General features: G+C 39.0%; 2 protein-coding genes across 9 annotated transcripts in view; one reads left to right on the top strand and one right to left on the bottom strand.

Annotated features, from left to right (window-relative positions):
- LOC137023489 (protein mono-ADP-ribosyltransferase PARP6) overlaps window positions 1-1330 on the bottom strand; it is a 44509-nt gene extending 43179 nt beyond the window's left edge. For all 7 annotated transcript variants that reach the window (XR_010895548.1, XR_010895547.1, XM_067390661.1 and 4 more), the window contains exon 1: window positions 469-1330. The gene's annotated coding sequence lies outside the window, so the exon portion shown is untranslated. The remainder of the gene's footprint in view (window positions 1-468) is intronic.
- On the top strand, window positions 81-18918 carry pkma (pyruvate kinase M1/2a). Of its 2 annotated transcripts, none has more exons than XM_067390668.1 (11): window positions 81-306; window positions 8171-8349; window positions 8640-8731; window positions 11008-11139; window positions 11331-11517; window positions 11733-12003; window positions 12094-12244; window positions 12386-12538; window positions 15213-15379; window positions 17644-17825; window positions 17982-18918. In XM_067390668.1, exons 2-11 carry the CDS (start codon window positions 8193-8195, stop codon window positions 18086-18088), a joined length of 1599 nt encoding a protein of 532 aa, XP_067246769.1. In that variant the 5' UTR covers window positions 81-306; window positions 8171-8192; the 3' UTR covers window positions 18089-18918. The 2 variants fall into 2 exon arrangements, with proteins under 2 accessions (XP_067246769.1, XP_067246767.1); XM_067390666.1 differs by lacking the exon at window positions 15213-15379 and adding an exon at window positions 14712-14878 and having other exon boundaries at window positions 83-306.
- The last annotated feature ends 29 nt before the right edge of the window (window positions 18919-18947 follow it).

Raw genomic sequence — 18947 nt, 5'->3', positions numbered from 1 at the left:
TATCTCGCGCTCTGATTGGTTAGTTCCACTTCCTTCGTTTCGCGTTTCGTAATCCCCCCACCAGGAAGCTCGGGATTGCTTACAAAGATTTAAGATTTTTTTTTTTGACTCGTTGTTCACTTGATAGAACTCCAATAAACGTTAAGATAGCAGTGTTATAATCAGATAAAGTGAGATTTTTATAGTTTGACGTCATAAGTATCCCTCCGCGTGCTTTTGACGGAAGTAGTTCCGGTAGGCTTGGCGTATCACCTTGAGCTCGCGATCAGGAGCGCATCAGTCACGGCAGACGATCAGCAAACGCAGGTGAGTGTTTTCACAGCTGCACCAACAAAGAAATCTACATCATAATATATTTATTTAGTAATATCCATCATTAGCTACGTTATTGTGTACAGATTTAGGCGTGGTTTTCGTCTGTAGTGACAAAATAGCACAAGTTCTTGTTTTCAGTCAGTGCGTACTTACCCTTGTAAAGATTTAAAATCGTTTTTGTGCTGTATTTTTTGTAATTAATCCGATAAAAGTACGTTTTCTCTCCCATAACCATGTTTACACGCATATTTTACTGCGTTTTCCGCTCTTTAAACATTGATCGTCGTCTGTAATTCTCATTTTGACAGTTGACCAATAACCGTCATTCATTTTGAATTCACTCGAATTATTTAATGTTGCGTGCGCGCACCTCGTGCGGGAGTCTCTGCTGGCGGGGAATGTGACGCAGAGGCGGGACGTGACCCACAGCGCATCCGCCACTCCATGACTAGACCAAAACCACTTGTGTGAGCACTGAGGATGATGATATTTGATCTTCAGAGAGCTGTTGAACGCTCACGCAGTTTGTTTTTTGTGGACACGGGCCATATTTTCATTATCAAGGCGTGCACTGCATTCATTATGGTATTAGTGGTTGTTCAGAGCAGTGATGAATGAATGACACCGGCTGAGAAACGCGCCCCTGCGGGCATCTCAATCGCAGTCCTCGCGTAGGCGCGCGCTGCAATGATAGCTTCTAATTATGATGCTGCATCATGTTTGTGCGAGGGAGGAAATTGACTTTTTTGTGTTTCAATCACATAGCTTGACTCTACATTTGAAGATTATACGTCAGTGGAGACTGATTTAATTATGCATGTTCTCTGACCAACCTCAGCTGCTAATATCAAAGCACATACAGCTGGAATTGATGTGTAAATGCATTTATGCTTTAAAGCACCTTATTTGCAGTGTATAACTGGCACAGTTAAAGGGTTAGTTCACCCAAAAATGAAAATAATGTCATTAATTACTCACCCTCATGTCGTTCCACACCCCTAAGACCTTCGTTCATCTTCGGAACACAAATTAAGATATTTTTGATGAAATCTGATGGCTCAGTGAGGCCTGCATTGCCAGCAATGACATTTCCTCTCTCAAGATCCATTAATGTACTAAAAACATATTTAAATCAGTTCATGTGAGTACAGTGGTTCAGTATTAATATTATAATGCGACAAGAATATTTTTGGTGCGCCAAAAAAAAAAAAATAACGACTTATTTAGTGATGGCCGATTTCAAAACACTGCTTCAGGAAGATTCGGAGCGTTATGAATCTTTTGTGCTGAATCATGATTCGGATCGCGTGTCAAACTGCTGAAATCACGTGACTTTGGCGCTCCGAACCGCTGATTTGTCACAAAAGATTCATAAAGCTCAGAATCTTCCTGTTTTTGGTGCACCAAAAATATTCTCGTCACTTTATAATATTAATACTGAACCACTGTACTCACATGAACTGATTTTAAATATGTTTTTAGTACATTAATGGATCTTGAGAGAGGAAATGTCATTGCTCAGGCCTCACAGAGCCATCAGATTTTATCAAAAATATCTTAATATGTGTTCTGAAGATTAACGAAAGTCTTACGGGTGTGGAACGTCGTGAGGGAGAATAATAAATTACATTACTTGGGTGAACTAACCGTTTAAGTTCCTGGATTTCATTTGAGGTAGTTAGCTGAATTGCAATTTGACGGTGAAATTAATAAGATAATTAGTGTAGTTTTATCCATAAATTATATCATATAAAATATGTGATTTTCCCAGAATTGATATTTTCTGCATGAATAAGAATATTTTTATAATCAATTAACACTGCTTTGGACATGCGTATGAGAAACTGAAAACATGAGAGAGAGTTACTTTTCTTCATGGCCATGTGGTCCTTTGCAGGTGTCTGAATGAAGTCACATCCTGTCACATGTGTTTACCGCATGACTTGATCTAAAATGGTCCCTTTATATTGGTTACTCAATGACGTCAATGAAATTAATTTTCCAGACCTTCTCATAACAAAGCAACGACTTTTACACACAATTTAATACCGTTTTGCATTATAACACCATGGCAGAATAAAAATATACACATTTATTACATTTTAAGATTTTTAATCATAAATGAAATGGCTGTATTGTTAAACTGAATGACCTTTTGACACTTCAAAAATGCCTTTATATGTAGCAAAATATAATTAAAACCTTTTGGATTCAATAAAAGAGATCTAGTTGTACTACCTTACACTTTTTATGTCATATCTTTGTTTATTATTATTATTATTTAGGGCCTTTGACCCGTCACGTCATTGAACCAATTAATTTCATTTTATGAACCAGGTTGGAAGACTACTTTATTACCCGTTGCAAATTTCCTTGAAATGTGGTTTAGTAAATTCCTGTCATTCCAGTCAAATTGAAATGGAACACATACATGAAATACTTGAAATAATTAACACACAGCTAATTAGGTTTATTATAAACACTTTGCAGATGTTTCAACATCTACCTAATCAAACCGTCGCACCATTTCAGGGAAGCCGTTTTCAGTTCTGCAGTGAGTGTGTGTCGACGCAACATGGGAATTATTTCTGTAACATCCTGTTTAGTTACGTTAGGATTTCAGAAGCTTCCACTAAACCAGCAGAAGGGACTGAGAATACCAGTAAATCAGACACCCACAGCTCTGCAGTGACACAAACCGGCCTTTCACGGACCTCACAGGGACGTCCCAGTGCACAGTTATTAGTCATTGTTCTGAATCATCAAATAAAGAGCACGGACTCACCTCAGTCTCGCTTTTGCTGCAGTAAAACACCCTTTCGGCTTCATGCAGGTGTCGGTCGATGTGACTTCCACACCACTGCAAGCCTGTTGCGTTTCATACTGGTACAATCCCAGCTATGTGTTCCTATTATAGCCCAGTGTTGTAATGTGATCTACAGTAACTGAGGTGGGCTTGACCGCCTGTAATGGCCGGTCCACATGTAAACCAGCGACTCATGTGGGTCTGGAGTCTTAGCAGAGGCCTGCTTGCGCAGGACAGTAAGTGTGCGTGTGGCTTGCGTGTTTTATCCTCTCTTAAGGGAAGAGGATTTAGTGATCAAACTCCTCAGCAGCGCGATACATGCTGCTTCATTCTGGCCAGTGTCACTGTCTGCAGCGCTGTGATTGGGGAGAGAAGGTCACGCACACTGGGGCTCCTCTGGAGAGCTCTGACTGACACACGGTGCCTTATTTACCAGAGCCGAAGGGCCTACAGGTGGGTTTCTGATAGGCATAGAGGACACTTAAAGTTATTCAGATCAGTGTGACTGTGTTTGTTTGGATGCAGATTAATACATGCTTTAAAGAGGTGGTTATTGTGATTTCACTTTTTTAACTTTAGTTAGTGTGTAATGTGTGTAACATCTGCAAAGTTACGACGCTCAAAGTTCAATGCAAATAGAGATTTTCTTTTACAGAAATCGCTGTTTAAGGACTACAACAAGCTTCTTCCTGGGTTTGTGACATCACAAACCCTAAAATTTACATAAACCCGCCCCTGAGAACACAAATCAAAGGGGGCGTGGCCATGTTGGGCTGCTTTAGAGAAGAGGAAGAGTTGTAGTCGAGTGTTGTTGACATGCCGTCATTTTACGCCAAATGAACGCTGGGTTTGCACAAAAGATGAACATGACGGCACATGCTAGTGGATGAGTTGAATCAACTCCACAGCAACTACATCAATTTATCCACTAACCATTCAGAAACGTCTAAAAGTTGTAACTTCTTCCTGAGTCTCTCCATCAGTGTCGACTCCGGTTTGAACAATGTAAGGCTGAACGATTTCGTCATTTTGGCTGCGTGAGATTCTCCAGCTTTGTTGTTGTTGAGCTGTTAAAGCTCCGCCCTCTTCTGGAAAGCGGAGCTCATTTGCATTTAAAGGGACACACACAAAAACGGCGTGTTTTTGCTCACACTCAAATAGGAGCAAATTTGACAAGCTATAATAAATGATCTGTGGGGACACCAGAGACTTCTTGTATTACATTATAGGTCCCCTTTAAAGTTAGGTGGCGTCAATGCTGTGATGGATGTTGTTGTCATGGTGATGACACAGAGGTCAAATAGACACAGATATGACCCGATGCAGCTGTAGAGATCTAGATTTAGGACTTTACTTGGAAAATGTAACGCATGTTGTGGTTAAACTCCTATATAGAGTACACTAATGTAAAGCAATACATGTACAGTTTGTTCAGATCTCTAAAATTCATTGAAGGTCAAATTCTTCCTGTTCATTGGGCTCTGAGACTGACTGTGTTTTCATAGCTGGGATTTTTGGAGATAAAGCAGGGAATGTGGTTATAAAACACGCCTGTAATAACAAGATATTGTCTCCTCGACTAACACTGACCTTCAGTGTCCTGGTTAGCATTAGATGCTAAAGCTATTGTCTGATGAGCTAGCATGAAAGCAATCAATACCATGGCAGCACGGGTATTTGCCATGCTGTATGTGTGCACTCTAAGTAGCATTACCACCTCAGTTACACAAACCACATTTGCATAATTTCCTGTAGTATCAGGAAGTGGATTAGCCTCCCCTTCTCTCTGAGTGTGTGTGTGGTGCGCTGCACGAGGAGCTGGATTTTCCACCCTGCCTGTCTTAGTCATCACATGACTACGTGATGAAGAGTGGGTGAGTGTGTTTGCTCTGATGTGAGTCTCCTCACGTACGACAGCCCACCCTGACATCATCAGAGTGGAATGCGGTGTGGTTTTCTTAGGTCCTCGCCAAGCCCATGCTGCTGCCATACCTTGGTCACAATGTGACTTTAGACCAAGTTCCCTTCAGACTTTTTAATGCATAATTTGTGCAAACAGTGATTAAATGCATCACGTTTGATTTGGAAACCATAATTCTCAATTCAGTCCAGCAGATTTTGATTTGTGTGTCAGCAGGGCTGTAATTGGCTGTATTTCACAGGTGCGATTGACTTTTCTGTGAGGTGGATTAACTCTGTTTTAAATTGAGCTTTAGTAGTGTCCACATTAAGATACAGAATCCAGGTCATTGACCCGCTCAGTGTGTGTGTGTGTGTGTGTGTGTGTGTGTGTGTGTTTGTGTGTTAAATAGGGCTGGGCGATATGGCAAAAATGTAATCTTGATAAATGTTTTCCCATATTGATCGATAACGATATATATTTCGATATATAAACTGTTAATGCTGCCAACTTTAAAAGAGTATCCCAACTATGACTGAAGCCACAAAGATTTGAAGATTCAATAATTACATTTCAAAGTATAGTTTATTAACAAAAACAGATTACACATTTGGCCTTAAAGTAAGACAAATTACTAACTTAGCGTGTGACTTTTAATTATAAGCCCGAAATACACCAGGACTCTTATTTTGAAATGTATACACAATTGCGGGCTGATTCTTATGCTGTTCACACCGAATGCGAATCGTGTGTCAAATTCACGTCAGACGCTTGAACATTTTGAAGTCAGACGTGCGTCAAATTTGATCTATTCGCGCATCTAAACAAAGTGTGTTCAGGCGCGAATTCGCGTCATGGGAGGGGCTTCTGCCTGGTGTGCTACCCAGTGTATTTGCCAGCTTCCTTTCTGCATAGATCCTCTGAATAAACTCATCATCTCGTCAGTTGGAAACTAGTAGCGGCAATTTAGCTTTTGCTAGCTAGCAGGTGGGTTAGTATCAACAGCTAAAATCATGCAAAGCATTTTACAACTTACCAGATTGTCCAATTTCCTCGCTTATCTTCTTCCAGGCAAGGTCCATTTTATTCCTGTCTCGATAAAAATATGACGACACATCATAGAGCTCAGGGTGGCCACACACAGCGACTATTAATTTGTCCTCCATCTTTGTTCTCGTCTCCATCGCTGATCACGTCATAAACACTTGACTACCAAAGCAGAATCCCTGATTGGTTAACGTGCCACAAATATTCACCAAAGTTCAGATTTTTTAACTCGGGCGTCTAGGGCGTCAGACGCTCGATTCGCACGTCAGACGCGTGAACGCTTGGTTCGCGCCACAGGACGTCTAGACGCGCGTTTACATTGACTTAACATCTAAATCAGATGCCCCAGATGTGTTTGTTGTGAATGCAGCATTAAGATTCTTACAACCGTATAAAACATTTTATATAAAGGCCATAAAGTAGACATCGTCATTTATCAACTTGAGTCCATTAGCAATCGCTTTGCATAAATCTGCGCTTTTCATTGATTGAGAATCACTTTGAAGCAGCCTGAACGCACATCAGCGCTGCCTTGTGACAAGGCGGATGGTTTCATTATCTTGGGCAGATACAAAAGTATAAGAGGATAAAAATAATAAAAGCATAAATGTGTCTGCAAATATACTTGGGCGGCTGTTAATATACCTGGGCGGCCCACCCAAGTAAAGTCTATGTGTGGGAAGCACTGTGATGGAATAGGTTGGTTATGTTGCCAGTCTTGTTTTTCACCAACCGACAACATATTTTACAGATCGTTTTAATCTGTGCCTGGTTACTTTTCAAATAATCAAACCACTTCCATATAACTGAATTCGTGCTACCTTTTTTTTTTTTTTTTTTTGTCAACAATTTCATCATTTTTGGATGTCTCTGTTTCACTTTTGTCACTGCTTCTACTCATTTTTGCCGTCCTTGTGTCGAGTTTGCTTTGGAAAAGTGCCGTAGGAAATTGACTTTGTTCTTTGACGTCAAAAGCTGCACGCATATTTTTGCTGTATGATTGGCTCTTATATTAATCTATATCGAGTTAAAATGTCTAGAGCTTATCATCGTTATCGACATATATTTTATGGCGATTCGATATGATATAGTTTATCGGCACAGCCCTAGTTTTAAAATTAAAATGCTAAACCACTATTTAAAAACACGTCAGTGTATGGTGACAATCTTAGGATGTGTTGCATTGCATTGCATCTTCTATAGGTTCAAAATGAGCATCTTAGGTTGTTTTCACACAGAGTTTGATTGCCTGTTGTCTCTTCCCATTGTATTATTTGCAGATACCAACATGAGTATTATCAGTAGCTGTTTACCACTGAACCATTGAGTCTGCATGGAATAAAACTTTTCAAACAGACTGAGATGCAGTTCACTGGTGTGCATGTGATTTTAGAAAACAAACCTGAAACCCTCTAGTAACCAGCCATAAAACCAAAGCCTAAACCACTTAAACTCAGCACCCGTATGTTGTGAATGTGAAGGTCATGCTCTACACTTCCTGTCTGCTTTGATCATGAGATTTGGGTGATATTGAGAAAGACCTAAAGGAAGGTATTATATTAACTTGTTAATATGTTCATACAGTGCTGGAGTCTGTTGCATAACATGGAAAGGAAACATTCCTTTTCACCACACCCTTATACTGTATACACACACACACACACACACACACACACACACACACACACACACACACACACACACACACACACACACACACACACACACACACACACACACACACACACACACAGACAGAATGGTGCAGAGCTGACATGTGCTGTATTACAGAGGAGCTGGCGTGAGAGTAACTCTTTAGTTGACTTTATGTGACTCTAAATTCTCAGCAAAATGCCTTTGACGTTTATGGCTTCAGTTCCTGTCACTGTTTATGCAGTTGAGTTTAAATCATGGTTAATCACTACAGTCTGCTGTTTATCTTAAAGATGCACTTTGGTTTTCAATCACTTGTTGTCTCTACTCTAGCAGTTCAGTCCATCATAAGAATGAGACTCTGAGTCGTAAACACAGACAAAACAGACGTCTGATTAGTCCGTTGATCATGTGGATGTCATTTCATTTCTCTCTCTCGGTGTCTGTAGGATATTACCCGACTCTTCCACGATGCCCCACACTAAAGCTCAAGATATGGGATCTGCCTTCATCCAGACGCAGCAGCTCAACGCTGCCATGGCCGACACCTTCCTGGAGCACATGTGTCTGCTGGACATCGACTCTGAGCCCACCATCGCCCGCAACACCGGGATCATCTGCACCATCGGTCAGTGGATGCTCGGACACACACACAGCAGATTAAACTCAGATTTTCTTTGTAATACAGCAAAATATTAATGCTTCTGTGATCACAGCTCAGAGAATGCTCTGGTGGATTATATGTCAATTAAGTGTTTAATTAATCCTGGCCCGTCTTTACCAAACTCTTTGTTCTGAATGTTTTTATGTAATGATACAGATATGGGATGTTGAAAAAAAAAACATTAAGTGATGTTTAAAATAGTTTTAGTCCAGAGTAAGCAGGAAGTAATTATGCATTGTGTCATGTGACCACAGGACCGGCCTCTCGCTCTGTGGACATGCTGAAGGAGATGATCAAGTCTGGCATGAACATTGCCCGCATGAACTTCTCTCACGGCTCACACGAGGTACGTACTTCATTATTTACACTCTTTTGTTCTCGTCTTTCTCCTTTCTCTCACACTCTAATCCTATTTATATCTGTCCAGCATTAGTCAATGGATGCAAGTTATCCTCTACCAGAAATGATGCTAAAACATCTATGTAGTTCACAGCTTAAAACAAACGTGCAGGGTCAAAGGCCACAGAGAGAGAGAGAGAGAGAGAGTGTGTAACTTAATCTACAGTGAGCCTATTATAAATAGTTTATCTGTTCCTCCTCCCAGCTTATCATGTCTCAACAGCATAAAGGGTTGAGTTTTTCTTTCACACGAACGCTGGCTATGAGGGAAGCTTTAGTGAACGTCTTTTGCAGTTCTGCTAGTTCATGACAATCAGCTGCATTTTGAATTGCAAGTAAAATTCAGCTCAGATTTCTGAATAATAGTCAGGCGTTATGAATTTAATTCATTCTTTAAATTTTCTCAAACAGTCCGATCCTGTTTGGAGCCAGACCTTTCCAGAAAGGTTAATTCAGGCTAATATCATCCAGTCATCATTGCAAAAATTAAAGATACAAGATTAAACGAAAAACATGTTTAACATTCTCAATTTAAGACGTTTTGCCCCTCATGTGTTCCTTTGAGGCTCCTCTAATAGAGGATTTTGGGTTAAACAAATTCAGCCATATTATACAAACAGTTCACACTCTTAAACAAACAGCTTGTGTGTCCACACCAGAGGCCTATGGGTGGCCTGTGTGCCCAACAGAATGACCTTGAGTGTGTGTAGAGGTCGAGCTGTCCGTGTGCATGAGCTACTGAAGTGAAAGTGATCAGTACTATGACACACTAACATCATGGATCAAAGGTGCTCATTTAACCTGGTAAATTGAAGCAGGCTTTTATTGCATGATCAGTATATCAAACTCTAATAGCTGAACTTTGTATCCTGTCGTATCACACATTGCATACACTTAAGTGTCTAATCGTTTGTGCATGAGTATGTGTAACCCAGTTTTGCTCATCTAGACACACACCTTGACCGTTGCTTGTGTGTGAGCGTGTTCAAACAGAAGATTAGAATGACGTAACCTGCGCTGCTCTGAGACATTCAAGTGCACTTGTTTAACATCAGCTGTTACACAAAGAACATCTCCATTAGAGACATTTATAATGTGTTTTTGGAGTGGTTTCTTAACTTCTCTAGGGCCCTATGATTTCAGTCCAGTCATGAAAACGGAATTTACTGTGTAACGCGGAATGTCACGGAATTTGTCAATTTTGATGAATAAATAAAAAGACTAGTGTCTGTGAATATTAAACTGCAAAAAGGCTATTTAAATATGAATCCTGCATGTGAATGAATGACTGAATCACGCGTGATTCTCATGGTATTTTAAGCCTCTGTCGCCTCACTATATGAGGACATGAATGCTTGAACATCTCCAGAGTCCGTTCATCAGCATTTTACCGCTTCATTTGAGGAAAAAAATATTGTCAAAAACAAAAACTGCAACCTGTCAAAATAAGTTTTGTTTAACTTGAAGAAATTGTGACACAAATATATTGCTGTTGTACAGTAGTATTCCGCTATGTCTCAAACTAGCTTCTAAAAATACTAACACTAATAACAATAAATGATTATTAACTTTATTTTTTTATAAGGAATAATCTCAATTATTGATTTAACAGTAAAGCTCTGTTGTGCAGCACTTTGTTTGGCAAAAAAAGTTTAATGTCATATGATTAAAATATTAATGTTTTATGCCTTCATTTGATTGTCATAATTTAATTTCTGAATAAACAAAAACAAAATATTTCATATATATATATATAAAATATGTATGAATTATTATTATTTTTTTTTTTTAAATAAATACATTTTGTTTTCATGAATTCAGTTAATTAGACATACTTTTTGGTTATTAACATTTAATTAAACCATTAAAATTGAATCCAGAAAACTTAAAACAGAATTTGGTAAAAATAAAATGAAATTTAAGAAGAAAAAAGTATTTAATAGGGTCCTAATAAATTTAATTTTTGTAATACAAATTTATTAGTTAAAAGTTTAAGTTTCATGATTTAAATTAATTGGACATGCTTTTTGATTACAAAAATTACATTTAACCATTAAAATGGAAGTTTTTAAAAAATTAAAATGTGGAAAAAACAAAACAAAAACCAGAATCCAGAAAAAATTAAGGGGAAAAAATGGAATGGAATTTCATAAAGCCCTACTTCTATGGACATTTCAGCGTTTCTTTTGTTTTGTTAATCGGTGTTGATGTCTTCTGTTTCAGTATCATGGAGAGACGATAAGAAATGTACGTGAAGCTTGTGCCAGCTTCCAGCCGGGCAGCATCCATTACAGGCCAGTGGGCATCGCCCTGGATACCAAGGGGCCAGAAATCCGAACCGGGCTCATTAAAGGGGTGAGTTTACTCATTTCAGTTCAGCACAAGGTGATACAAAGATGTCCCACTGTTACTGCCGCTGGTCCAGATCAGTGTGCACTACTGAATTAGCTGTTATTAGTGCATGTAATAAGAGTGATGGTTATGCAACACCATGTAGTTTTACAGAAATTTGTTTTAATACTGCAAAATGCATCCGTCTGCTCCAGAGTGGCACAGCTGAGGTCGAGCTGAAGAAGGGAAATAAGATCAAAGTGACCTTAGATGATTCTTTCATGGAGAACTGTGATGAGGAAAACCTCTGGCTGGATTATAAGAACATCACCAAGGTGGTGGAAGTGGGCAGTAAAGTCTACATTGATGATGGACTCATTTCTCTCCAGGTTCAAGAAATCGGTGAGTTACGGATTTGTGGCTATTTTTCTTTGAGACGCAGTGATAAAATGATTTGATAAATCAGCGAGACACACTTTTTTCTACCCATTTTGATGTTGCTAAAGGTAAATATTAAGTTTAACTCATTAGTCTGTGTTTTAGTGAACATCCTCAAGTAAATGTGACGTAATTCTGGTTGGAGTTTATGAATAATATCTCTCTCTCTCTCGGGTCAGGCTCTGACTATCTGGTGTGTGAAATTGAGAACGGAGGAACTCTGGGTAGCAAGAAGGGTGTCAATCTGCCAGGAGCCGCTGTCGACCTACCTGCCGTTTCGGAGAAAGACATCAAAGATCTGCAGTTTGGTGTAGAGATGGGAGTCGACATGGTCTTTGCCTCCTTTATTCGCAAAGCAGCTGATGTGCATGAAGTTAGAAAGGTGCTCGGAGAGAAGGGCAAGAACATCAAGATCATCAGCAAGCTGGAGAATCACGAGGGTGTGCGCAAGTGAGTGGCTTAAACCCGATTGACCATAATAATCAATATGCAGTATTTGAGTTGAGTATTGGATTTGAATGTCTCCGCTTTATTCGGCAGGTTTGATGAAATCATGGAGGCCAGCGACGGCATCATGGTCGCTCGTGGTGACCTGGGTATTGAAATCCCCACAGAAAAGGTGTTCCTGGCCCAGAAGATGATGATCGGTCGCTGCAACAAGGCAGGAAAGCCAATCATCTGCGCCACACAGGTCAGCTTAGCTACAACCCTGTATTATTATACATGCATTTTCCAAAAAATGGATCTAAACTGGAAATATTGCATCTATAAAACAAGCTCTAAATATTAATACTGGTTTTCTCAAGCCCACTCACGTCTCGTGTGTTTATAGATGCTGGAGAGCATGATCAAGAAGCCTCGTCCTACACGTGCCGAGGGCAGCGACGTGGCCAACGCCGTTCTGGATGGTGCTGACTGCATCATGTTGAGTGGAGAGACTGCAAAGGGAGAATATCCCCTGGAGGCCGTGCGCACCCAACACATGGTGAGAGCGCCCCCTACTGGCATGCACATTAACACTGTTAGCTAAACGTTTTAGTACTCGACTCATACGTTTTTGTTAATGCATAACTTTCTCATCTAAACAAATACTAATTAAAAGAAAAAGGCATTTTACGGGTTAAATACAACTTATTGATGGCTGTAATCTTGTCTCTTTAAAAACAAATTGTGTGTACAGTAATACACTTACAGTGGAGGTCTGTGGGACATTAAAAAGCAGACGCTTTTGTTGAAGCACTTGTATTGTAGTTATTACATGCACTACCAGTCAAATGTTTGGAAACATTAATATTTTTATGCTCATTAATATCTTATACTCATATGCATTTCATAATAAATACAGAAAAAACGATAATATTATTACAATTTAAAATGATGGTTTTCTATTTTAATATACTTTAAGATATAATTTATTCCTGTGATCAAAGCTGAATTTTCAGCATCCAGTCTTCAGTGTCACATGATCCTTCAGAAATCGTTCTAATATGATGATTTATTATCAATGTTGGAAACCGTTGTGCATCTTAATATTATTTTATAACCTGTTATACTGTGAATTTTTTGTAACAATATACACTACCGTTCAAAAGTTTGGGGTCAGTAAATTCTTTTTTTTTTTTTTAAGAAATTAATACTTTTATTCAGCAAGGATGTGTTAAATTGATAAAAAGTGATTAGTAAAGATTTATATTGTTAGAAAATATTTCTATTTTGAATAAATGCTGTTCTTTTTAACTTTTTATTCATCAATGAATCCTAAAAAACATATCACAGGTTCTGAAAAAAATACTTTTAACTGTTTCCAACATTGATAATAACTGAGTATCAAATCATCATATTAGAATGATTTCTGAAGGATCATGTGACACTGAAGACTGGAGTAATGATGCCGAAAATTCAGCTTTGATCACAGAAATAAATTATATCTTAAAGTATATTATAATAGAAAATCATAATTTTAAATGGTAATAATATTATTGTTTGTTTTCTGTATTTATTATGAAATAAATGCAGCCTTAATGAGCAGAAGAGACTTTGTTCAAAAACATTAAAAATATTAATATTTCCAAACTTTTGACTGGTAGTGTACATGATATCATCAGCGTAACGCTGAGTGAACTGTCAAATTAATATGAATTTGAATGTTTTGGTGTTTGTGCAAAGCATATGTCACTCATTTAATTGCATTTAAATAAACACCTAAAAATAATGCAGAAATTATTGAATTTAATTGGAAAAACAAGTTTTGAGACCTACACTTTCTTTTGGACCCCACTGTATGTTTTGTTTTTAACCCGTAATATTTCTTTAATGCCACAACATCCTTCATTACTTTCCTTCTCTCGTACGCATGTTTTGCCTTTACTAGCTAGTTTTGTTTGTCTCAGTTGTGTCAGGGTCAGTTACAGACAACAGCCTTCTTAAGACACATTTTCTCTCTGCCAGTTCTTGATGAGCTTGTTAAATCTACTCATGTTTCGCATTGTGCTCGAGGTTTGCATGTCACATGTTTGCCCAGACGTCACAGATGTGGCCATTAACTCCCGAAGTTGGAAATAATCACCAGCAGTTAAAATCTCTTGGCTTTAACAAACCTATAAACATATATTTTCTTGAAGCTGGTTTGTTATTTGAGAACGAGTTCAAAGCTTTCTGAAAACCAGCATGCTTGATGACTCATTTCCTGTCACGTGCTCAACTTTTCTTCTTCTTTTTGACTTGCACGTTGAAGTCATGTGATCTTCAACAGTTCTACTAACCATTCTTTTGCATGATTTTTCAACTATATCACAAATCTGTCTCACACTTTTCCGGATGTGGTTTTAATTAAGTCCATATTTCAAATAATATTCATGATTTAATGGTGGTGGTTTCACTGTAATTGATATTAATTTGCATTTAATAATTTACTGTGAGAGAGTGTGGTTGTGTTCTAATATTCATTTTGTTTTTTTTGTACTAACCTTTTCCTCTGAACTAACACCTGCACTAATTTCCTGCTTTTGTTTCCTCTTTCCTTGTTTTCTCTGCACTTCTCCTCTTCTTACTCCTCCCCTCTGTTCTTCACCCCTTCTTTTCATTTATTTGCGTCTCTTTCATACCTCTCTGTCTCTCTGCTGTGTTGTGCCTGTCGTATCTCGCGCGGGCTGCATCAGATCGCTCGTGAGGCAGAGGCGGCCATGTTCCATCGGCAGGTGTTTGAGGACCTGCGGCGCTGTTTGGGCCACTCCACCGACCCCGCCGAGGCCATCGCCATTGGCGCCGTGGAGGCCTCCTTTAAAATCCTGGCCTCTGCGTTTATAGTCCTCACTGGGTCTGGCAGGTAGGCGGGCGACATAGAAATGATGTGGAAAACCAGCTCGGCACAGTCAGGGAGTAGGAAGAGCAGGGACAGAAGAGGACTGGAAGAGAGAGAGAGAAATGAGAGGGACACATGGCATGAGTCAATGTAATGAAATTAATTCAATTCAAAATCAAGAGGATAAAAGTTTTATTTAAATAACAAAATGACTGTTCGAGAGCTTTGGAACAGTACAGGACGAGCATAAACATTCTTGCCCATGTGTCTCTCTGAATTTCTCTCTGTCTGAATGGTTGATGGTATGATTGTGTATAACCCCTCCCTTCCCCCTCCCTCCACCGGGCGGCGCTGTCAGATTGCCCGTGAGGCAGAGGCAGCCATGTTCCACAGGCAGCTGTTTGAGGAGCTGAGGCGCTCCACCCTTCTGACACGTGATCCTTCTGATGCTGTAGCTGTTGGCGCTGTTGAGTCCTCCTTCAAATGCTGCGCCAGCGCCCTTATTGTGCTCACCAAGACTGGCAGGTAAGAGGGGAGGGGAAAGTTCAGCATGGAACAGGTGAGAAAAAAGGGCTGGAATATAATGCATGAGACACCCCCCCCCCACACCTCTCTAATATATATATATATATATATATATATATATATATATATATATATGCTTTTTTTATTTTGTTGCGAAAATTCATAATCCTTTATTCCAATTTGAATACCACGGCTAAACCTACTAGCTTAACTAATATAATTTTAATAGCCTATATTTTTAAAGACAAGTAAATAGTCAGTAATAAAATAAGAACAAATAATCAAATTACAAGGAATAGCACAAATAAAAATAATACAACAAAGATACAACTGAAATAAACTGCTTTTTATTTATCGCCCGCGGGCGCCACCTAGCTATAAAAAAAATTATAATCATATTTTTAAAAACTCCTGCCAATATAATCACAAAATAGGTGTCATTTGAAAGCTTAGAGTCTGAACTTTACAATGAATGTAACCAGTTTGATTAACTATTTGCTGAAAAATAATAAAAACATTCATAATTTAGGAAAAAAATTTTTTTTACTATGTACTCCAATGTGTAAAAGTATCATACAGCTTAGATAATCATGTTATATGTCATTGAAAGGTGTCATGGAGTAGAATACAATGACTATAATTGTTTTGGGCTTTGACTAAACTTGAGCGAGTTTTTGTATGTGAAGCCCCGCAACGATTTTAAAAATGCCCATCAGAGGGTGATAATGGATAAACAAAAAGGCTAACTTGCTTCCAAATGCTGTAACTTTTGATTTCTTTATGGGATCACCAGGAAATTTGATCCAGATACAGCTCACATATAGAGGAACATCACCAAAAAACAATTGTGCTCCTACCTTATTACATGTCAAATATATAATATATGTAAAATTTCCCTTGAGCAAACTTTTATTTTTTTTATCAGCAGTTTTTTTTTTTTTTTTTTTTTAATGTAAAAAGTTTTCACATACCAACCTTTTGACTATCCTTGCTAGAGATTTGAAGTTATGAGTCATTATTTTTGTGCATTACAGCATTTAGAACAAAGGTAGGTATTTTTTATTTATTTTTTTCTATGTGAAACTTTTGATTTCTTCATGCGATCACCACAAAATTTGATCCAGATACAGCTAACATATAGAGGAACATCACCAAAAGTAAACCTGCTACCTTATTTCCTTCATGAGATATAATCCATTTTAAATTAGAAGGATATGTACATTTTCCCCTTTTTTTTTTTTTTTTTTTTGCTGTTTTATTGGTGTTTTTTTTTTTTTTAGCAAGAGAATGTCCAAATTTACTTTTTTTTTTTTTAATATTTAAAGTTTCCTTTCAAACAATACCAACCTTGACTCTCCTTGCTATAGTTTTGGAGTTACGAGTCCTCACTTTTTGTGTTACTCAGGGGGAAAAAAAAAAAAAAATCAGGGTTTAAGGGGTTAAAAACGCCGACAGCAGCGGGATTATTAGGATGCAGTCTCTTTAAGAGCGGGCTCGTTCACACAGAACATGTCTTTGCATCTAAAGACGCGAGATGTAGCGCTCAGGAATGGTTGTTAAAGCGTAACGGTCATGCACGTCCATCTAGTTTGTTTATATAGAAAAACAATGGAAAAGTAGCGCTTTGGAATAGAAAAACACATTCTGTGTGAACCAAGAGCGAATGCATTTTCTTTCTCACATTTACATTTACATTTAGTCATTTAGAGTCATTCTCAACTGACGACACTGTGATACTCGGGCGTTTGTGTGACATATATATATATATATCTCGCACACATAGGCTCATTTTGCTGCTGATTTTACTAACATCATTCATTAGTTGTCCACCATTTTAGTGAAAAAGCATTTCTGTATGTTTACTGGTGACACAAAATAAATTGTGATTATAACGGAGTATATTTATTTAAATTATCTTCATTCCCTGACCTTTTTTCCTGAATGGCTGTGAGTGAGACCGATGTGAGTGTGTGTGTGTGTGTGTGTGTGTGTGTGTGTGTGTGTGTGTGTGTGTGTGTGTGTGTAAGAGCAAAGCAAACAGAACAGAATGAAATAAGGTATTAGTTTTAGATTTCTGTCAGTAATTTGATTTGGTCACATGTCTCTGCATGTGCTAGTGTGAGTGAATAGATCATTTCTATTCATAGCTGTCTTTGACCATCTTATCTTTTAGTGAGTGTCATATCTGACAGGGTAAGAAGGGTCCCTGGAACCCGTTTTTTCCATTCTGACTGTCATGAACACCCTCCCTTCTGATTGTCCAGGTCTGCTCATCTGATCTCCCGGTACCGCCCACGTGCCCCAATCATAGCCGTGACCCGTAACGAGCAGACGGCCCGACAGGCTCATCTGTACCGTGGCATCTTCCCCGTGTTCTACAACAACCCCTCTAATGACGTCTGGGCCGAGGATGTGGACCTGCGTGTCAATTTTGCCATGGAAGTTGGTAAGATGGAGAAGAAGCGGATGATACTACTCTACTTCAAACATTAAATCTGTTCATACTGGATACATTTCAGATCTTAGTGTCTGGTTGCATAATCTGATGAAAAAGCCTGTTACACTCTGAACCGTTCATATCAAACCCTCTTGTCTCTCTCAGGTAAGGCTCGTGGATTCTTCAAGACCGGTGATGTCGTCATCGTCCTGACCGGCTGGCGCCCAGGCTCCGGTTACACCAACACCATGCGTGTCGTCCCCGTGCCATAAGCGCCACTGGACCGTAACGCACTCCTCTACTGTTCATACATCACTCCCCTCCCTCCCTCCCGCCCCTCCCCGACTCAAACGGGCTCAAGCTGGTGACCTGATGTCATCACAGAAGCCTGGCTCCTCCCACACAGGCCAGTGGACCATCATCACTTAGACGTTGTTCTCACTTTTTTTTTTTTTTTTCCTTTTCAGTCTCTATGGCACCATAATCTCGTTCATCCACGGTTGTGTTACTCATTAAAGCAGAGCTGTCTGTGCGCTTGCATGTCTGGGACGGGTCGTGAACGTGACCATTGAACAAACAGCAGCTTGCCTAAACTAACCTTCTCCTTTAACAGTTCCCGAGTGGCGAAGGGCTCACGCGTGACTCTAGTTTGTGTTGTTTTTATTTGTAGTGTGCGCTTTATTTGCACCGTGTCTGTGTTCACACTCCTAATGATGTTACATTCTGTGTTGCACTAGACCATGAGACCATTTTATTTGGGATGAGGCAACCAATGTGCTACAGTATATATATTTTTTTGAAATGTTGACGTTGGGATGTCCAGCTCATTTCATTTGTGTCTGAGTGGAGTAAGAGAACGATGTTGAGCGAGAGATGAATATTGATTGAGCAGCAGCGGTCACATTCCCAGCCATCTCTCCTGTTCATTTCCTTTTTCTTTGCTGCTCCTGTGTGTGTGTGTGTTTGAGTGAGAGTGTGTGTGTTTAGATCTACCCGCTTTGTGTCGCTAGGGTGCAAGATGTACTTATAACTGTAAGAGAAATCTATAGTATCATCTGAAGTGTTATTATTCAAGACTGAATTAATAAAGGAGATGAGCATCTGTCCGGTCTACTGTTTTATTGATAGCAG

The sequence above is a fragment of the Chanodichthys erythropterus genome, chromosome 7 (assembly GCF_024489055.1).
Source record: "Chanodichthys erythropterus isolate Z2021 chromosome 7, ASM2448905v1, whole genome shotgun sequence".
In the NCBI taxonomy this organism is placed as follows: domain Eukaryota; kingdom Metazoa; phylum Chordata; class Actinopteri; order Cypriniformes; family Xenocyprididae; genus Chanodichthys; species Chanodichthys erythropterus.
This window is presented reverse-complemented; position numbering and strand designations above follow the sequence as displayed.

Bases quoted from the DNA above. Each gene is read 5' to 3' on its own strand.
- pkma (XM_067390668.1), top strand. From the start codon at position 8,193: ATGCCCCACACTAAAGCTCAAGATATGGGATCTGCCTTCATCCAGACG. The intron at 11,140-11,330 runs GTGAGTTTACTC...CGTCTGCTCCAG, and splicing joins GAACCGGGCTCATTAAAGGG to AGTGGCACAGCTGAGGTCGA. The intron at 17,826-17,981 runs GTAAGATGGAGA...TGTCTCTCTCAG, and splicing joins CAATTTTGCCATGGAAGTTG to GTAAGGCTCGTGGATTCTTC.